This window comes from Pempheris klunzingeri, chromosome 9, assembly GCF_042242105.1.
Source record: "Pempheris klunzingeri isolate RE-2024b chromosome 9, fPemKlu1.hap1, whole genome shotgun sequence".
NCBI classification, from domain to species: domain Eukaryota; kingdom Metazoa; phylum Chordata; class Actinopteri; order Acropomatiformes; family Pempheridae; genus Pempheris; species Pempheris klunzingeri.
In genome coordinates this window covers 13,927,496-13,946,866 of record NC_092020.1, presented here as the reverse complement: position 1 = coordinate 13,946,866, position 19,371 = coordinate 13,927,496, and the positions used below count along the sequence as shown (strand labels likewise).

The following is a 19,371-nucleotide window of genomic DNA, read 5'->3' as shown; positions in this document are numbered from 1 at the left end:
TTTTTAAGGTGCACCATAAAAAGCATGAGCAAACAGGGTCACAAGAAGGGTTTATACTGTTATTTACACATATACAATGAAAGTACAAAAAGAGTTGTTCCTTTGTGCCTCAGTCCCAAAGGACACAGCCCACAAATAAAGCATGATAATGTGCATATGAAAAAACGTCACCACCATAACTGAACATGCATCACTCCCTTTATTACCCAACTTACAGCCTCTTTCATATTTTCTTCACTTCTCTTTCCTCTTATCCTGACATCTATTTTCTTTTTATTACTGCTCGCAAAAGCATTTTCCCTATAATGTAACATTTTAGGCATCATTTTCTTAGGCTAAGGTGATGCACCACACCTGTGTGTGCAGGTGATGGAGGTGGCGCGTTGTGGTTGGAGGGGGTACATTTATAAATGAGATCAGATTAAAGATTAAGCACCAGAACAATGAAAGAACATTATCGGAACCAGCTTTTATCTGGATTTTTTGTTTTGATAAACTAGAGCAGGGAATTTATTTAAAACTCATCACATTTTTATGCATGTACTCATATTTAGCTGGTGTTCACAGAGCCAATCTTTACAAAAGTCTGTTTGTTTCAGAATAAGAAGTTGGTTATGTTGTGTGTCACTGCAGAGAATTAATTTCCTCCAGGTCTAAATGGTAAATGTCTTTCTGGTCTTATTCTGCTGAAAAGAATAAGTACAAGCATAACATGGACGATCACAGGGTGACTAGACATTTTAAAGACAAGTTCTGTTTCCTTTTTGGATTTGAAAAAAGTCTCACTGTTCATTCCCACGTACAGACTTGCAAGATTTATTCCAAGAAAAGTTTTTGCTTCTAGACAGGCATCACTCACCATCATCTCAGGTCCGTTTTCACAGCCACCCACTCAAATGGCTGCGACCAGTTCCTCAGTTTTTCTGGTCCAACATTTTTTTTTTCTCCATTGCATGGATCAAAGTAAGTCCCACTGTCCTCACGTAGGTCTAATTGAATGTATTTATCCTCCCAGGGATAGTAGATGATGCTTATTGATTACAGCGTGCAGTCTGGTCCCTATTCCCTCTCCTCGGCCCAGGGCTGGAGGTTCTGCAGGGCGTACAGGGAGGAGTTATGGGCGCACAGTGGATCTGACACCGCTGATTCGCTGAGAGACTTCTGGAGGGCGGACTGCTGCAGCTGCAGGATGAGGCGATTGGCCTGCTGACGCTCCGCCTCCCTCTCTTCGGCTGTCTGTCTCCTGAAAGAAGACAGGAGAAAAAAAAAACATAATCATTAATAAATAAATAGATACATAAAAAAGTGGGGTTATACATATAAGATTACGGGACAGCAAGAAAGGGTCAAGAAGTATGAAAATATCCACACGCTGCACAAAGAGCAGAAGTGGTAAGTTCTTAGTATAAAAATAAAATGATGTCTCAGGCGACGCCATGAAGACATGATTTAATACAATTTGATTTAAACAGACTTTTAAAACAGATTTCCTGTAATAACCTGTAATTAAAAAACAATTTTAGATTAGATTTAGATTTGAAATTGATGAACAAGATGAGGAAAAAGAAAACTTGCGGACAAAAGTATGTAAAACAGATTATTATTATACTTATTTTTATTTTTTGCTGTTTATGTTATTTATGTATGTTTTTTGTCTGTTTTTTTCTTTTTTTGTCTTCCGTGTCAACGGGGTCAATTCACAGGAAGTTGCTTTGGGCGGGGGGGTCAACTGCTAAATGCGGAAAGTTGAATTTTTGAACGGGACACCTGACACAGACTTCACCCTTCTACGGCTGAAGTCTGATCAAACGCGGCTACAAGTGTGAGTGCAGAGAGCAAAGAGTCGAGTAGAAACGTCCCACCAACCTCCACTTGGTCCTGCGGTTCTGGAACCAGGTTTTCACCTGTGCGTCAGTCATCTTCAGACTCTTGGCCAGAGCTGCCCGCTCGGCGCTGGCCAGGTACTTCTGCCGGTGGAAACGCTTCTCCAGCTCGCAGATCTGAACTCTGGAGAAGGACGTGCGAGGCTTTTTCCGTTTGGGAGGCGTCCGGTTCTGGTACGGGTGTCCTATCCGCCTGGTTACGGCGAACGGCACCAGAGCCGCTGCAGGGACCAGAGAGAGAGAGAGAGACAGAGAGAGAGAGAGAGAGAGAGAGAGAGAGAGAGAGAGAGAGAGAGAGAGCCACGGTGAGTGGAAGATGAGATTTTCTACAACAGACTAATTCACTCCCCACTCTGTATGGAAATCCAAGGCCATATATCACAGATATCAGCCCTGTTTGACAACAATTCCCTATTTAGACTGTGTAAGCCTTGTGTGAAATATATGAGCAGGGATTTATTGTGAAACATGAGTCTGGCCAAAGGATTGGAAACAATGCAATTATAAATAATAGATAAATACTCATCTTAAAGTTGTTTTGGGTTAAAGAGGACAACGGCCTGTTGGCCTGTTTATCTTACTTTACATTATCTATCACAGGCCTTTGCTAATAAAGGCTCTAGTCAATATTCAAATAAACGGAGTGAGCGGCTACACCTCAACTTTCCTTACCTTTTTGTTAAATACAAAAAAAATCTTACATCATTTATTCTTTTATTTAGATTTAGGGTTTATTATTTTCTTTTCACTATAATTTAAGAAGTTAGTTATTTGACTGCCCAATTGGTTTGTTTATTCTTATTTCTCTTTTTTCCCTAACCTATTAAAAACATTAAAATTAATTTTCCTCACAACAATAAATAATGACAGACCATGTTGGTGCTGTTTGGTTGCTTAAAACCAAAAGTGGCATTGTGATTGTGCACTACTACATTTGTTTTTCTCATCCACATCATGTAGAAATGAACTATTGAGCTCCTGAAACAAGAGTGAGGTCAGTAACGCAGAGGCAAGGTGTTTCTTAATAATCTGTAAATGTAATATACTCTATTATTTAAAAGGACGTTTAAACTTGCTTCCTGTTGTATATCTCCTTTGTTTTAAGCCATTTGAATAATTAAAGTGTTCCAGCTGGCTGTCCACAGGCTTCACAAATATTTGGCAAAGGTGTTTGTGTTTTTAAGTCGGTTCAGCAGCATTACTGACATTTTAAACATAATGAAATATTAATGAGGGGAGCCCATTAGGTCTAACAGCTGGCCTACCTGATATTCTGTCCTTGGCGAACCTGTTTCCTATCCATGGGAAGCACAGCCCTCCAAACCCAGGGACGCCGCTCTGGACGGAGGCCGGGGGTCCCGGTGCTGTCATGGGTCTGTGGGCCGGGACTCGAATCACTCCTCGGCTGCCCAGACTCCTGCTCTCCCCGTATGAACCTGAAGCCTCCACCGGAGGCATTATACCGGAGAGGGAGATGGACAGCGCGGTGTAAGAGGGCGCGCTGGCCCCGGTCGGGCTTCCTAAACTGTAATAACCGTCCCCGTTGCTCAGATCGGATCCACTTTGTCTTCCAGCCGTGCGCCCGTTTTCTGGCTCCGTACCAGCTCCCAGGATCTGGTCGATGCCGAAGCTGATGGGCTCGTGATGGGCCGGTTTGGGAGGAGGGCTCGGCGCGCTGGGTGCTTGCTCCATCCTCGTCGCTCTGCCGCAAAAAGGACGAGAAAAACTGAACAGGATGTTTTCAGGGGGATTCACAGCAGGGTCAAACTGCACCAAAAGTCGTCGCCAGTAGTGTCTCCATCGCTGTCCAGCTGCCTGTCCAGAATCCAGCGTGTCCTTGTTGTCTCTAACAGGCCTCTTCCAGAGGACTGGGTCCTCTCTACAGGCTGTGCTGAAAGTTTGATGGGCGTTTGGAGAGATGTGACGCTCTGTCCTCCTCTCAGCGCGTCAAAACGCTCCGTCTAGCAGCTCCGTCCTCCTCCATCCCTCTCCACCATTCATTGGCTCGCACCACAATGACTGATTGAATGTTAATGGGGGTAGGCCCACGATTTGGCACAATAACCAAGATTTCCCATAACCACGGGCGTCAGCTTGTTATGGCAAGATATGGCATCTTCGTGCCTTTTTAGTGAGTCACTATTTGATGTTGTCGTTTTTTATCATTATAAAGCAGAGAGAGAGAGAGAGAGGGAGAGTCAAGAGCAAGCGACAACTTCATGGGAATTTATAGGGGATATGTAAAAAAATTAAATTAAATTAAAAAAACAAAACAAAACATGGATTTCTTCAAGGTTCATGTCGACAAACGTGTAATATTTTATCGTTTCAACCAAATCGTGTTTTGTCAGTCATCCCTCAGTTTTCTGCTTGTCCCCATAAATGTAGTCGCCGTGAACGGGTGTCTAAGTTTTGCTGACGAATGATATCAGATGGAAAACTTTTTACACACCTTAGGATCTGATGAATTGATGCTTCTGCTCATTAACACTTTTCAGATTAGACAAAGTACGCTTCATTGGTCCTCTTGCTGTCTGCGCCATCTCCTCAGCCTGTATCATCTGACACATGTGGAATATGTGGGAATAATCAGTTCACAGTTCACTGGTTGGAAGCTGGAGATGCTTTATAACCCAGAGACTATTTATCATGGCTACATTATAAAGAAGAGAAGAAGATGAAGAAATATTGGGTTCAATTTATATTCATTTTTAATGTAAATCCTTTTACATCGTCCACACCTCATAATCAAATGTTATTTTTATATTTCTTTGATACTCGCCAGCACTGTGGCGTTTAATGTTTTCAACTCCTTTTAAGCTGCAACTAAAAACACTGAATTGTTTCCACCTTGAAAGCAAATGCAGAACAGTTATGCTCGTGTTTATTCGCTTTGGTTTGCTGTCTAAATTATGTAAAATCACTGAAAAAACATTTTCTTTTAATGAATTTCAACAGCTTTTATTAGATATGGTGTGTACTGGGAGATCATTTAAGTAGAATTAAAAACGATAAAGACAGAGTTATCATTTTACCGGTGCGTAATTACGCACATGAAACCCACCACGTCCCTTTTTTTTGGTTTTTAAATAAGAAGACATCCTAATTGAACATTGGCAGTGAATCCCCAGCACCCATTGAGCATGGCAAAGCAGTCCGTGGCTTTATTTGTTCCTGGTAGCCAGTGTCACATTAAATGACCTGACAAGGGAAGGCCATGGGCTACTTCAGATAAAGTATCCGGGCTCTAGAAGCTGCTAACCGCTCAGATTCAATGTAACAGGCGCCCAAAGTGACCGGATAATCACATTTTCACTAACTTGTCTCAGGGACAGACAAATGCGCATCGGGTTTGGATGCGGCAGGTGGCTTTTTAAGCTATCACGTTACAGTACTTTAACCAACTAATGCCCAACATATTCATTTACTGACAATGGGGCGTGTATTTGTAGGCTTTTAAAAGATCTATTTAACATGTCCATTAATCATTATTTTGCAGGCATGTAGTTTAATGTCTGAGCTTTGTTAATAATTCAGTTTTAGTATTTGGGTTATTCTCTGCTAAATTTTATGTCCTTTCAGTCCATTAGTGTTTTTGTCATCACAATCCATTATTTAAGAAAATTCTTTATCTGCTAGTCTGTGTTAAACTGCATAAAATAATCCATATAATAGAATAAAATATAATCGGTTAAAATGTAATTTGTGAGCTTATACACCACAGAATCAAACAGAAATGCAAAGATAGTGGCTAATGTATATTTTAAAAAGGATCCGCATCTCGCCCTTCACAATAAAGTCTTATGAAGCAATATGAGATTGGACAAGGCCCGAGGTGTTTGTTTGGCAATATGGACAGACTCTGAGTGTTGGCCGGTCCACCCTGCCATATGTGAGCTCACCGGTGGCTTTTGATGGGGGAGAATTGGTCTGTTATAGCTGTCATCTTTGTGGACATTTTCATGTTTCTCTTGATGACATTTGCAAAAACAATTCCCCGCCAGTAATTATGGCGAAGATTGTGCATCTATCGCACATTAAAATGAATTTAATTGCTTTATAACATTGCCACTTACAGTGAAACGGACGCTTGGGCTACAAGTGCTTTATGAAAGTTAATAATTATTGCGTTTATCCTGAATCCTCCACAGAGTGAAGGCAGTCCCCTAGCTCCAGCCTGTACGGAGCAGACGGGGTCCCACTGGTTGCAGATGTTGGGTGTTGGTAATCCGGTGTAATCCAATGATTATGAGTGATTATGACACATTAGCTCTGACCTGTCGGGATACCACCGTGACACCGGTTATCCAAAACACACCAGGAGAAGCCCCAGCCCGCCTCCTTCCAGCCTTTATGAATTTATTGATGTTCTGGACGTGGACATGTCGGATCATTTCATTGCATCATGATTACAGCAGAAAAGGCAAAAAATAATTGACACCAAGAGTCAATTTAAACACACACACACACACACACACACACACACACACACACACACACACACACACACACACACACACACACACACACACACACACACACACACACAACCCCCCTTTTAAACAGCAGCCTTGAGGTGATTTCGTTTAGGCCAAAATATTTAGAAAGTGTTTCTGAGGAGCCTACAGCCCGCACCAACAATTAAGACGCACATCAATCCTCGTTTCCCCCCCCACTGGCAATATAAATGCTGACACCCTGATTCCAAAAGTCCAAAAAGAAACGACAACAAAAGAGTGAAAGAGTGCGATTTGTTTGAGAAATTACCACTTGATCTGCATAATCGGGGGTCTGGGCTGCAGCTCGGTACCCGGGGGCTGCGTTTTTATTGCGCGTCTCTGCGCCGTTATCAATTTCAGCAGCGCGCCTGACTTTTTAAAAGGGGGACGAGGCCGGCTGCTTCTGAATAATGAATGACACGCTTTTATATTGTCGCTAAAGTGCCCGTGATGTTACAATATGAAAAGGCAGCGGTAAGTAATAGTGCATTTAAAGGGGATGTAGTGTATTATTATGATGTAAAAGAGAAGGAGAGAGGCGGTGGAGAGAGTTGAGTGGATAGCGGCACCCAGAGAGAGAGAGAGATTGTTTTATTACAATAAGAGGAGATGAGTTTGCCTCGCAGCGAAATGGGGACCAGTTAATGAAACTTTACCGCAGATAACGATTTCCCCTCCCTCGCTCTAAAAACCGCCCTTATGAAATATTTAAACTATTTAATATAGGTAGTATTAAGCTGAAAGACACTGGCATCGGCCATCTGACAACATTTACAAGGCTGTGGATTTTTTAAAGTTTGGTAAACAAAGCTTTACGGCCCGCTTTCCTTCAACCCACATACAACAAAAGCCTTGTAGCAAATCACGCTCACATTGAGTGCAATATAGTGAAAATGTGTTTTAGTGTTTGTTGACTTGATTTGGTCTAATTTACACTTTTCTCCATAGCACGCCGTGCATCTTGTCACACCTTGTCACACAAGCACACACAGATGCAGCGGTTTACGGACTCACCCTGTCAATATAAGCTTGTCTTGTCTATAACTGAGGGGGAGCCTAGCATGGCCCCAGTGTGGGGAGGGGGGGGGGGCGGGATTGTGTTTCATATTGACATGCTCAGTGGGATTGTTGGATGAGAAGAGAGGAATGGGATCCCCCATCAGGGACCAGGTCAGGGCCATCATCATCCCCTGGCTGTCACTGGACCATTGCTCTGTGCACTGTGTAGACACAATTTATCTGCCAGGCACTTAAAAAGCAGATAAACCATGTAAAATGTCACCGTAAATGTCAAATATATTGCTTTGTAGATATGAAAGGATTTTAATTACCACATATGAAAGCTGTCATCCCAAAAGGTTCTCTTTATTTGAGGACAGATAAGTCATGCCAGCAAAAATGTTGCTTTTAAAATGTTGCAGCAGCTGATTATGAAAATGTTGTGGTGGATTATTTGATATACTCTTCACTTGGAGAACGGCAACCAATAGAGGGATTTTCAGTGTGATTTTCTTGTATACAAATCAGTCATGTAAGCTTTTTTCTCTGCAAGTATCAGGATGCACATTTAACCACATAAAGATGTCCTGATATAGTAGATATTTGTTTCAATGAACATTGCATTCTCGTTACACTTGAGGAAAAATATGCTTTGACTCTGTGTGTGCGTGTGTGAGGGCGGACCATGTTAGCCTGTCTGATGGTTGAATGCATGGCTGCCTCTTCACGCTGGTTAAAAGTCGGGGAGGGAGGGAGAGGAGGATGGAGAGGAAGAGAGTGAGAAAGGGAAGTAAGTAACCGCACAGACGTGAATTATAGGGATGGACGGAGAGCGGAGAGCAAAGACAGGATGGATGGATGGATGGCTAAGATTGAGATGTGAGAGAAAGAGTTAAAGCATTAATGGGGATCATTTGGGGCTGATGATAATTGAACACATGGCTTGAGTTTGGATAAGAGGATTCCCATGGCATTGTCTCGTCTTGGTTGTACTTTTAAGAGTTAATCTCTGTCTTATCTAGTGCCAAATAAAAGTAAGAGACATTTTTTGTCCCTGATTATAGTCACTGGCTTTCACAGGGATCTGCCATTCACAAAATGACTGATGTAATTAATAAGCGAGTGTGTTTGCTATTGCTTTAATGACTTATGACTGATTTATGTGTGTGTGAGAGAGGGTGTGCCAGTGTGGATTTGTGTTTAAGAGCAGCTGAGTGCTCCTGAACGCCCCTGGTCGTGGCGCTAATGTGTTAATTCATTACTGCTTGTAGTCAGTTGCATTGTGTCAGAGCCGTGTTTCCCGTCTCTCTCTGTCTGTGTCCTCTCTGCTTCATAAAAGCCGATTATCCTGAATGTCGCTGCCGTTCCACCCATTCTCTCCTGCCTCTTGACCTCCTCACCCCTCCTGTTGCCTGCCCGCGGGGCGCTGATGCAGGGGAGGAGGGGAGGGAGGGACAGAGGACCAGCTGCCACCAGCCATAGTGCTCTGGTGCCTGGCAGAGGGAGCTACTCCAGCCCCCTGCTTTGCTGGGCCTTCTGGCCCCTCAGGGTGGAGGGGGGGCACCAGCCTCATGCCACCAGCCCCACCTGTCTGGCCCCAGGCGCAGGAGTGTGACCGATTAGACACACACGCTCAGATATACACAGCCACACATGCATATTAGTGCCGGATGACCCCAGAATGTCTGCATTTATTGCAGAATTTTTTTCAGCCCAAAGAAGTGCAAATAATCCGTCATTTGATTGGAAAAACATGAAACTAAAGAATATTTTGTGCACTTATATGCACCAGGGGGCCTATATTTAAAGTCTGCTCACTTACACAGATTTCCTTGATACACATGCTTGCACTGCACTACGCCCCTCCTCACACACACACACACACACACACACACACAGAGGCACTTTGCTGTGAGGCGTGAAAGAGCGAGAGCTAAGTGAGGCCACTCCAGAGCGCTATTCTCTATATTGATTTCCCATTATCAGACCCCAGTCCCTGTGGAGTCATTAGTGCCGGGATCAAACAGACAGACAGAGAAGGAGACTAATACCAGTCACTTACACCAGCACAGGGAGATCACCTTACCTCCCTCAGGGTAGGAAGGCCAGAGAGGAGCAGAGGAGGAGAGGAAACGAGGGAGGGGGGGTAGTGGACGGACGAGTGCAACGGGCTAACAGATGGAGACGGCAATGTGTAGAGAGAGAGAGAGAGGAAGAGGAAAGAGGTGGGGTTTCGCAGTGGAACGTTCATGGGCAAATGGTAGACACTCTTTGATCACTTTATTTGGCCGTTCTGTTTTGTCTGTTGCAGCGGAAATGTCTTGTCTTGCTTTCTTGGTCTCTCTTCTCTGCTCTCCTCCGTAGCTAAGCAGCCACACTATCCTAAAAATCGTCCTTGGGTGCCTTTTCTTATTCTTCAATCCAAGTTTTCACCTTCCTGCTGACTTTTCTCTTTGTCCAACCTTGTAAAATGTTGCCAATAAAGCTCCTCGCACTCCTCTCTGTCAATAATTTTATGGTAAAGATGCAATGATGAATGGCTTTCATGTACCTGGCAGCTGTCCCCACATCAGAGAGAGACAAAGAGAGAGAGAAAAAGAGAGAGAGAGACATAGAGAGAAAAAGTGAAAAAGGAATATAAAATGTGAGATGCTCATTTTGGTCCCTTGCTTCATAATTTCTGTGGATGTATTTATTCTCTATGGATTCAGGGGGAGCAATGAATTCGTAGTATGAATCAACATCATCCATCTTATTCACTTCTGCCTGCCAGTGAGCCCTGGAAGTGGTGGTCAGGCTGTGCTACACACACATGTAGAACTGACACACACACACACACACACACGGCTCAGATGGGGGTGACCCTGGCCTGACCCCCCTGCTGACCCCCAATCTGTTCCCCAACCTCACACCATGAGAGACCGGGGCACACTGGGATGGGGACACACACGTTCAAAGACACACACAGATAGACGCACACACACATTGGCATATCGCGCAATGTGCGATCTGATGGATATCTCCTCAGACAGTACCATGTGTGTGGGCAGTGTGCGTGTGTACAGTGTGTGTGTGTTTAAGTGTGTGTGATGCCTTACCCTCTGCCCCCTCCCACTGGTGTTAATTGATTCTTGGTGCGCTGTGCTGATTGGTGTGAGGACCCCTAGAGGCGGGCCCAGTCTCCACCTATGCCCCCTCCCCATTTGTGTAGCACCTTTCTCACACACACACATATACACATACAGTACACACCACACAGATATACAGTGTATGGTATATATCTCTCTCTATATATATATACTGTATGTCCACATGCCCATGAACTGTTCATAGCACATGTGTTGACAGTACAGCTTCTGGTGAGAAGATACACACACACACACACACACACACACACACACACACACACACACACACACTCAACTCTTTCAGGGGGTTTTCACACCCCAGTAAAGAGGAAGCTGGCTAGCTGACACGAGCAGATTGCGGATCATATGAGACGATCCACACAGAAAAAATCAGTGTCTTAGAGGAGATTCATGAGCAATATAGGTGGGCATAGGTGTGTGTGTGTGTGTGTGTGTGTGTGTGTGTGTGTGTGTGTGTGTGTGTGTCAGAGTGAGAGAGCCAGAAAGACAGTAAGAGAGATGAATCTCCGGTTATTAATTTCCAGCCGCGGCCCCTGGGTGAGATGTTAATATAGGGCTGATTGTGACTAATTTCTTATTAATTGCCATCAGCGATTACACAGTGGCCGGTAATGTGGCTAATTTGTTGAAATGAATTTGGTTTTCTGAGTCATTTTAATTGCTGCAGGTGGGCAGCGTGCTCCACGCACTGTGGCTTTTGTTGTTCAGCAGGACACTTTTGAAGTGGTGCTGCTGCTGAGTACGACTAATGTTTATACTGTTATGTGAATTATAACATATTTGCTCACTATAACAGTATAGCATGTATACCCGTGTCCATGCGGGCGTAGTCTTCATATGTGTTTCTGCCTCTCTATCTGAAGACACGCACAGAAACAAATCTCTGCAGCATCACTGTAAATGCCATGATATCTTATTCATCAGGTTTATGTACCCTCCTCCTTCCATATATCTCTACACGTTCATGATCATTACAGTTGGGATGGAGGGACATTTAAGTTGTTGCCTTTGTTTGTTGAATGTTTATAGCTTCCGTTAGTACAGTCTCAACGACCACTGAGGAACCAGTAGATACAAAATCCAAATCCCCCTATAAAGAAGGAGATGCCCTCTGGGCAGCCATAGCTCATAGTTGGCCTGATTTAGTGGCAGCCAGGAATCTGGGCTTGAATAAAGACAGAGAGAGCGAGGGCAGAGTGGGAGAGAGAGAGGAAAAGATAGCTCCCTGTGTGATAAATAGCCCCAGCTTTCTCTATTGCATTAGCCGTCCGGGCCGATAGATTGCGAGCCCAATAGACCCAGACGTATGCGATTGGTTTCTCATATAAAAGTTGCATATTAAATTCCTTCACAGGACTGTGCCCCCCAAGCATGAAGGAGGGAAGGAAGAAATGGGAGTGAAAAAGCAGAAAGTGGAGAAGGGAATGGAAGAGCAAGAAAAAGGCTTTTTATGAGAGGCGAAACGAAGGCAGAGAGTTGGGGAAGCCAGTGAAAAAGGGGGAAGATGATGGCAGGAGAAAAGTAGCTCAATGGTAGAAAAGACAAATGGTGATGTCATGTATTTAATAGGTCCATGGATATTGGGCGATGAGTGCGACCGTACGTCCATTTAATCAGTATTGCTTCCCAATGAAGATTTCTCTCTTGTTTTGTGCTCACTCCCCCCATCTCCTGTTCACAGCCGTTCTCCACATGCTAACGACCTCTCTAATTGTTTCCAAGCTCATTAAGATGCTGATGTTTTAATAGTAATTAATCCGTCATTTGCCTACATGCAAACACGGGCCACTGAGGTTTGTTCATTGCTGTTTCAATACACTGATAATGCAGTAGCCTAGTCAAAGGAGACAATATCCTGCTAATTTAGCTCATCACTGTTAATTGGTTGTTAAGTACCTTTAATTACCAAGCACGCTTTGGGATTTATGTCGGCAGAAAGACGGAGATCGCTATGATTTTCCCTGCCGCTGTAATGGTTCTTGCGTGAACTTTGAAAACAGGAATAAATGACCAAAGGGTGAAAAGAGACACACATTGACCTTGTTCTGTTTTCTGCCTCTTCTGTTTTCTCTCTCATTTTCCTTTCTTCTTTTCCTCTCTTTCCTCCTTCCTCCTGTCCCTTCCTCCATCTCTGTCTCACTCCCTATCTCTTTCTCCATGATATTATTAACTCATTAAGTTTTTTTCATTATTTTTAATAAAAGATGAGTTATGGCTTTAGCCTCACTGTGGCAGCATCCCCCCACACCCTCCTCCTCCCTTCTCTCTCCCTCCTCTCTCCCTTCCCCTTCAACCATTTACTCCCTCCCCTCTTCCCCCCCGTTTTCTCCTTCCTTCTTGGCCATATTGTGCCTCCTCCGATGTGTTTGACCCTTGAACTGCAGTTTCAGACGTCGGTGTTGCTGGTTACAACCTTCTGTCCATCTTCTTTGCTTTCGCCACAGTCACTCAGATCTATCAATCATCTCTCTTTCTCATAGCGCTGAGCAGTCTTTAGATGGCATTCATAAGATTTATGATTCATGATTCTCTCGTCTGTCTATGTGTGTGACAGAGAGAGAGAGGGAGAGAGAGAAAGAGAGAGAAGAGGAGACAAAAGAGATGGAGAGAGAGAGAGAGAGAGAGGAGCTTGTCCATGACACAGTTGAATAATGACAATATCTATGATTGATAGCTTATACAGAGCTTGTCGGATGTGTGCGCTGTGTGTGTGTGGATCTGTGTGTCAGAGTGACAGAAAGAGTCTATATTTTCTGTTTTACCCCACATTAATATGATGTTAAAGAAGCAATGATGAATGGTTTTCATGTAGTTTGAGCTGTCAGTGGTCACTCTGAAAAAGAGAGAGGGATCCAAATGGGTGGCAAGTGACCATAACTCCCAAAGGATGTACGATGTTCATGTAGGAACAGATCGACTCAAAGACATGAAAGCATAATGAATGTCTTTCAGTTAGAGAGAAGAGACTACAGATAAAACCAGCCTATTAACTATCCTGGTTTTCAGCCATGAAAAAACTGCATCTGCTTGTCATTTTCATCACAGTGTGAGTCAGATTGTTTTCAAAGCCTTTTTAAAGCTTAAATTATACATTTGGATTTGGTATAGTTTGTTATCATGCTAATAATTTATAGTTTAAATGGCAAAGTTTATGGAAAGAGTTGTTCACTGTGGTCCTGTCTAGCGCTCCTCTGTAAGAAATGGGGGGGCCAAAATCCTTTCCCACTTCAGTGCAAAAATGTATTCTAACGTTCAGCCAAGACTGATGAAAAGCTTCTGCAGTCTGCATGGCCAAAGTCAAGTCAGCTGGGTAGCTGTCAAAGTTACAGTTTATTAAGTATGAAATTCTTCTCTGTGTTTTCATGAACAATGTCTTTTTGCTGGGCCACATTGGAGGGATATGCTCTGTTATTTTTCCCAACACCGGCAATAAAGCTACAAACTATCAGGCTAAAGATATGGTAACATTACCCTTCTGATAAACTAAATTGCCCCATGTGCAGCCCCAAAAAGGACATGATGTCATGTTTCTGATGTGGGTAATGAATAAGTAGAGTGATCACAAACTGAAAACTGTGTTTGAGAACTATGCTACTATTTGTTGTCTGGTCATATGAGGATGTGTGTTATGTATTGTGTGTGTGTGTGTGTGTGTGTAGTTGCTGATAGTGATAGAACATGATGGAATAATAATTTCTACATTTTCAAACACAGTGCACCGGGGTCTTTATTGGCCGACTGAGCACGTCCACTCACTCGTTTAGGCAAAACACTCAGCACAGTTTGGCTTCAGCTGTTTCATTCATGCTCAGTATCACTGGCTTATTGATGCTTCATCTCAACTACCAGCTAACTAGTAACATCCAGTCACATTCATATGAGAGGACTAAGGAGTTTTTTTACACTGCTGACTCCTAATTCCAACACTACTCTCTCCACTATGGAGCTTCCTCCTTATATGAGTTTGGATTTGGTGCAGTTGTTTTGCTAAGCTTTAATGTTAATGGTGGTTTACATTTATTTACTATGTATTTTTTGGGAGTAACTCCTCTAATCCTTTGAGTGCTCCCAAAAATACATCTTCGCAGGAAGGCGTTAAAGTGCATGACTGAATGAGGACTGTGTATTTTGTTATTTATATTTGTATATAAATACATATGACATGTGACTATTGATTGACAGATTGATAGACTATTAAATTCAGAACTTATCCCTAAACCTCCGGTAGAGTTACTCATCAGTCAACAGATATGGATGTTGGTGTGAATGAGGGTGGAGCAGGAAGTTCCTTTAGTAAAGCTCAGCTAATGTTCCCCAAATGAATAACAGAAAAAACAAAATCTGTGGAGCTGAATTGAAAAAAATGACGATTCAGATTGCTATAAATGCCAAATGAGTGTTTCCATATGGTTGAATGGGTTGTAAAATCCCCTCCATCATTTGTTTCCAGCTGGTATCTGACATGCAGATGGATATTATGTACACTTGTGTCAGCCCTCAAAGGAAATAGCTTGAAGTATGGAGAAGGTTAAGTGTTAATGTGGCAATAGTTTGAGGGGATGTGTGCTGACAGCTGTGATGAATTGTTTCCATACAGTGTTTTCCGTATCATCCCACATGATAATCCCAATCCATACTTGACTACAGCCCATCTGTATCGCCTCCAAAATGGTAGTATATATTCTATTCTTTATTCAAGCTACTCTTTATTGGCGCAGCATGGTTGTAATTTTCTATTTTGGAGGAACAGTACATGCCATTATTTTTCAGTCCTCAGTTACTTTTACATTATGATACAATAGATACATTTTCCAGCTTTATGCCACTGAATGAGCAACAGTAAAGACAAAATCTGGAGGAATTCCTCAAAATATACACATAACATTAATTTACATGTTACACATTCAAATGTAACACATTTCAATGTTTTCTAAATCAAACGATAAGTGTAAAAAAGTCTGTTTTATCAATTTCTCTCCTTCGTTCCCTGATTTTGTGAAACATTAAGTTCCTTTTACTTTGTCCAGGTTAAATATGTGATTCTCCGTGTTTCCACTGGAGAGCACTCTTGAGTCAGCATAAAAGAACTAATAACAAATTAATCGGCTCTTCTCATTTAGTCCTCTAGGGCTTCAACACTCTCCACAGTTAGTTCAAGAGCATATCAGGGCCACATGTTGTCCCATGTGATGGCTGGATGTAGTGGAAGGATTTTGTCAGTCAACTAGACTCTTTGCTTCGTCCACGAAGAAGCGTCATCATTTGTTCGGTCCTGAACGGATAGAGGCTGGCTGTGTGCACACTGTTGGTTCTTGCTGATGAGGTGCGGAGGTCCCATTTGCTCCCATTTTTGTTAGTTAAATTATGGGTACAGTGATTGCTAAGAGGCTGAGAAGACACACAAATGAAGAGGATCATAAGGTACATTCTATTCAATCATTTTGGGTGCACAATATGCAGGGAGGAAAGAATCATTCACTTGGCTGCTGTGGCGAGTGTGAATTAGCTCCTACTCTTGGTTTGGTGATTTATCAGTTTGCTGTATCAGTAATCACTTACAATACAGGATTGCACATACATTTTTAGAAGGTAGTACAGATGCTGGAGAGGTTAAAAGTGGTGTGCACATACAAAACTATTGTATCACCTGGAAAAAAGAGCATGAATTTCCATGAATGTACAGTTCATAGTCTATTTTTCCAAACAAAAACTGCAAATAATTACACTTGTAACAATTTTGCACCAGAACATACACTATATTACACTAAGTGGAATAATATCAGTAGAAAATTAGTTATATATAATTAGTTATATGACATGATTTTTACACGACTAAGCATAATTAGTAAGTCTTTTTTCACCCTATCTGGCCATATTAAACATCTTTTACTCTCAGTTTATAAGAATGTGTTTATGTGGGCAGACACAGCGAATTTTGGGAAGTGTTATATGATGTTGCTTTTAATTAATTTGATGTATTTAAAATGCTTTACTGTTCTCACAGTTGAATACAGTAAGTACTAGGCAGCAAATCTGAGGACAGTATTAATACATACACACATTTACTTTGCATAGACAGACATACATAGATAGCTCTTCTGTATGGGATTTTCTGTCTGTGTGCTGAATGCTACAGTATTGTACTGTTGGTAACCTTGAAGAAAAAGCTACTTTTGTCTTTTTGTCTTTAACTAATACACACTTTACAAGTATGTACAAAGAAAGAGCAAACCACTTAGTCAATGTTGTTTGCAAAAGTGCAAACAAAGAAATGAAAGCAGGATGTGAAACTGGATAATGTCTCTCCTCTGTGCTGAAAGCAGATTTCTTGGCCTAATAAGCACATTGCCATATGGCGTGATGCTCCGTGGATGACACAGCTAGGATCTGTGTCACAGTTCATTTGCTCTGGCCCTGACATGGTCTGTGGGAGCTATAGGGATGTCATGCATATCTACTTACATGGTGTATTATGGGTGCTTCTTCTGTGGCACTGAAGGCTTCCAAATAGAGGGACTGTAAATCTGTCAGTCTTCTTGTCTCTCTCTCTCCTTACGCTGATGAATTCTGGTTCTTGGTTGCAACCACAGTATAGTGAACAGTGCCCCCTCCTCACCAGCACAGGCTCAGCACGACCTGGGCTCATAGAAGGCAATGAGAGATGAGAGGAGTACGGCACATTTGTGTGGCTGTGTCACTGATCTGATTTTGTGTTTTAAAGTAAGACAGAGACAGAATATACGATCCAGTGCAATTACATACTGAGAGCAGGGTGTCACACACACTGATGCACTGCAAGGTCCTTTCTTGGTGAAACACTAACCCCGTATTTGTCTCATTGTGAGTGAATGTGAGTGTTGTTGCATTTTCAGCCCAATTTGGATGTGAAGTATCACTCCTTTTTAATGTTGTTACTGCGTGTTACAGCTTACTGCGTAGCTGATGTTGGTGACTTCTTTACATCATGTCAACCCATGACATTTTGTGTTTATTTTCCTGAAGCATAAGATGAGTATATGCTGAATAATAATTTACCTTTCGTTACCATTAACATCTGTGGAAACAGTGCCATTTGCAAATTGGATAGTTGCTGTGGATGTGCCGCTGTTCATTTCTTGAAGCATGAAGTTTTGATCTGTTAGTCCTGCCCTGCAGGTGTCGGGGGTGTGGCCACACAGCAGTGTCACCTCTGTAAGCGTCTCTCTGGCTGAGGACAGGAAGATTTACAGGAGACAGGAGAAACTGAGGAAAACATATAATATATTTGCACTGGTTGCATTTCATTGGTCAAAAATAAATATCCACTCTTAAATGAAGCTGATTCTGAAACTTAAGAGACAGAAACTATACAGTTTTACCTGCACACTTAAAGCTGTTTCTATGCTTTACCTGCTGTTACAGTGAGAGATGGCTGTCGGCTCCTCCAGCCACTGTAAGAAGGGCATCGACATCTCAATAGATGAGTGTATGCTGACCTGAAATCCCTGTTGAGGGCTCCATAGAGAATAGGGTTTAGGGCTGAGTTTGCATAACCCAGCCACAACACAATGGGATACTCTGGTACTGTGCTAGGGTCTGGATGCTCCTTCAGGCCCAACACTGTGAACAAGAGGAAATACGGCAGCCAGCACACCACAAAAGCTCCTATCACTGCTGCCAGTGTAACTGTGGCTTTGTGCTCCCGCAGAGCCACTGCTGTAACACTGGAGACAACAGTGGTGCTGGTGGAAGGATTGTCCCTGCAGTTGTAGCTAGTGATGCAAGTGGGTCGGGCACTGATAATGCGCTTGGCCTGTGCCCGTGCAATGCGAAGTATTCGGAGGTAGGTCCAGCACATTGCCACCAGAGGCAGGTAGAAAGTAAGAAGGGAGTCGGTCAGTACGTATGGTCTGTTCAGCTCGAAACGACATTTCCCCTTTGGAGCCCAAGGCCCGTGGTTCTGCACTGTCCCATTAACAGTGTTCCAACCCATTTGGATGGGCAAGAAAGACACGGCCACAGACACTGTCCAAACACTAGCCATGGCCACAGCAACCCTCCATGGCAACACCAGTGAGGTGTATCTCAGAGGCATAGTCACTGCCAGGTAGCGGTCCACACTGATGGCCAGCAGGGTGAGGATGGAGGCAGTACACAGCATGACATCCATGGAGATGTAGAAGTTGCAGAAGACCGGGCCAAGCGGCCACTCATTGTTTAGCTGAAGGAGGGCGGAGAAAGGGAGGACCAAGACGCCGAGCAGCAAGTCTGTGACAGCTAGCGACACGATGAAGCAGTTAGTAAGGCAGCGGAGGCGTCGAGAGGCGCAGACAGCCAGGCACACCAGCACATTACCACCGACAGTCAGAAGGATGAGGAGGGACAGGAGGACACCCAGCATCACGTTTGACAACATTATTGCTGGTGCTTCACTGCAGACAGGCTGATGACATCATTGGAGCTCTATGTGAACCATTGTTATGTTTTCTTAAGTCTCAGACTCAGACTTAAACTAGATGAGAGGTCTCGCTTTTTGCAAATAAGTCATTCACATTATGAGCTGTGGGCTCATATATATATATACATATATATATATATATATATGTTATCAAATATGTTCACTCAGTTTGAGTGCTCCCATTTATTAAGATGCATACAATCTAATCTCAATATGTCCATGGTCAGATGTTACTTAAGATCATGGCCACATGTGATCCCTGTCTCCCTCTCTCTCCCAATATCTCCTCTGTTTTGGGTGATAATTTACTTGACTGTTTGCTGTTAGCTGTTTGCCACAGCTTACAACTCTCCTGTGACTTGTCCAAACCAGCTTTCCCATCCACACGCAAAAATATGCATCAA

At 43.0% G+C, this 19,371-nt stretch overlaps 2 protein-coding genes across 4 annotated transcripts; both read right to left on the bottom strand.

Annotated features, from left to right (window-relative positions):
* Positions 1-1,059: 1,059 nt before the first annotated feature.
* tlx3b (T cell leukemia homeobox 3b) lies at positions 1,060-3,575 on the bottom strand. The gene is made up of 3 exons (XM_070836480.1): positions 3,149-3,575; positions 1,867-2,104; positions 1,060-1,243 (listed from the first exon to the last, which is right to left on the bottom strand). Exons 1-3 carry the CDS (start codon positions 3,573-3,575, stop codon positions 1,060-1,062), a joined length of 849 nt encoding a protein of 282 aa, XP_070692581.1.
* Positions 3,576-15,277: 11,702 nt separating this feature from the next.
* Positions 15,278-19,049, bottom strand: hrh2a (histamine receptor H2a). 3 transcript variants are annotated; one of them, XM_070836901.1, is made up of 5 exons: positions 17,920-19,049; positions 17,566-17,737; positions 16,993-17,166; positions 15,424-15,918; positions 15,278-15,382 (listed from the first exon to the last, which is right to left on the bottom strand). In XM_070836901.1, the coding sequence occupies exons 1-3, from the start codon at positions 18,923-18,925 to the stop codon at positions 17,157-17,159; spliced, it is 1,188 nt and encodes a 395-aa protein (XP_070693002.1). In that variant the 5' UTR covers positions 18,926-19,049; the 3' UTR covers positions 15,278-15,382; positions 15,424-15,918; positions 16,993-17,156. The 3 variants fall into 3 exon arrangements, with proteins under 3 accessions (XP_070693002.1, XP_070693001.1, XP_070693003.1); XM_070836900.1 differs by having other exon boundaries at positions 15,278-15,918; XM_070836902.1 differs by having other exon boundaries at positions 15,278-15,910.
* Positions 19,050-19,371: the final 322 nt, after the last annotated feature.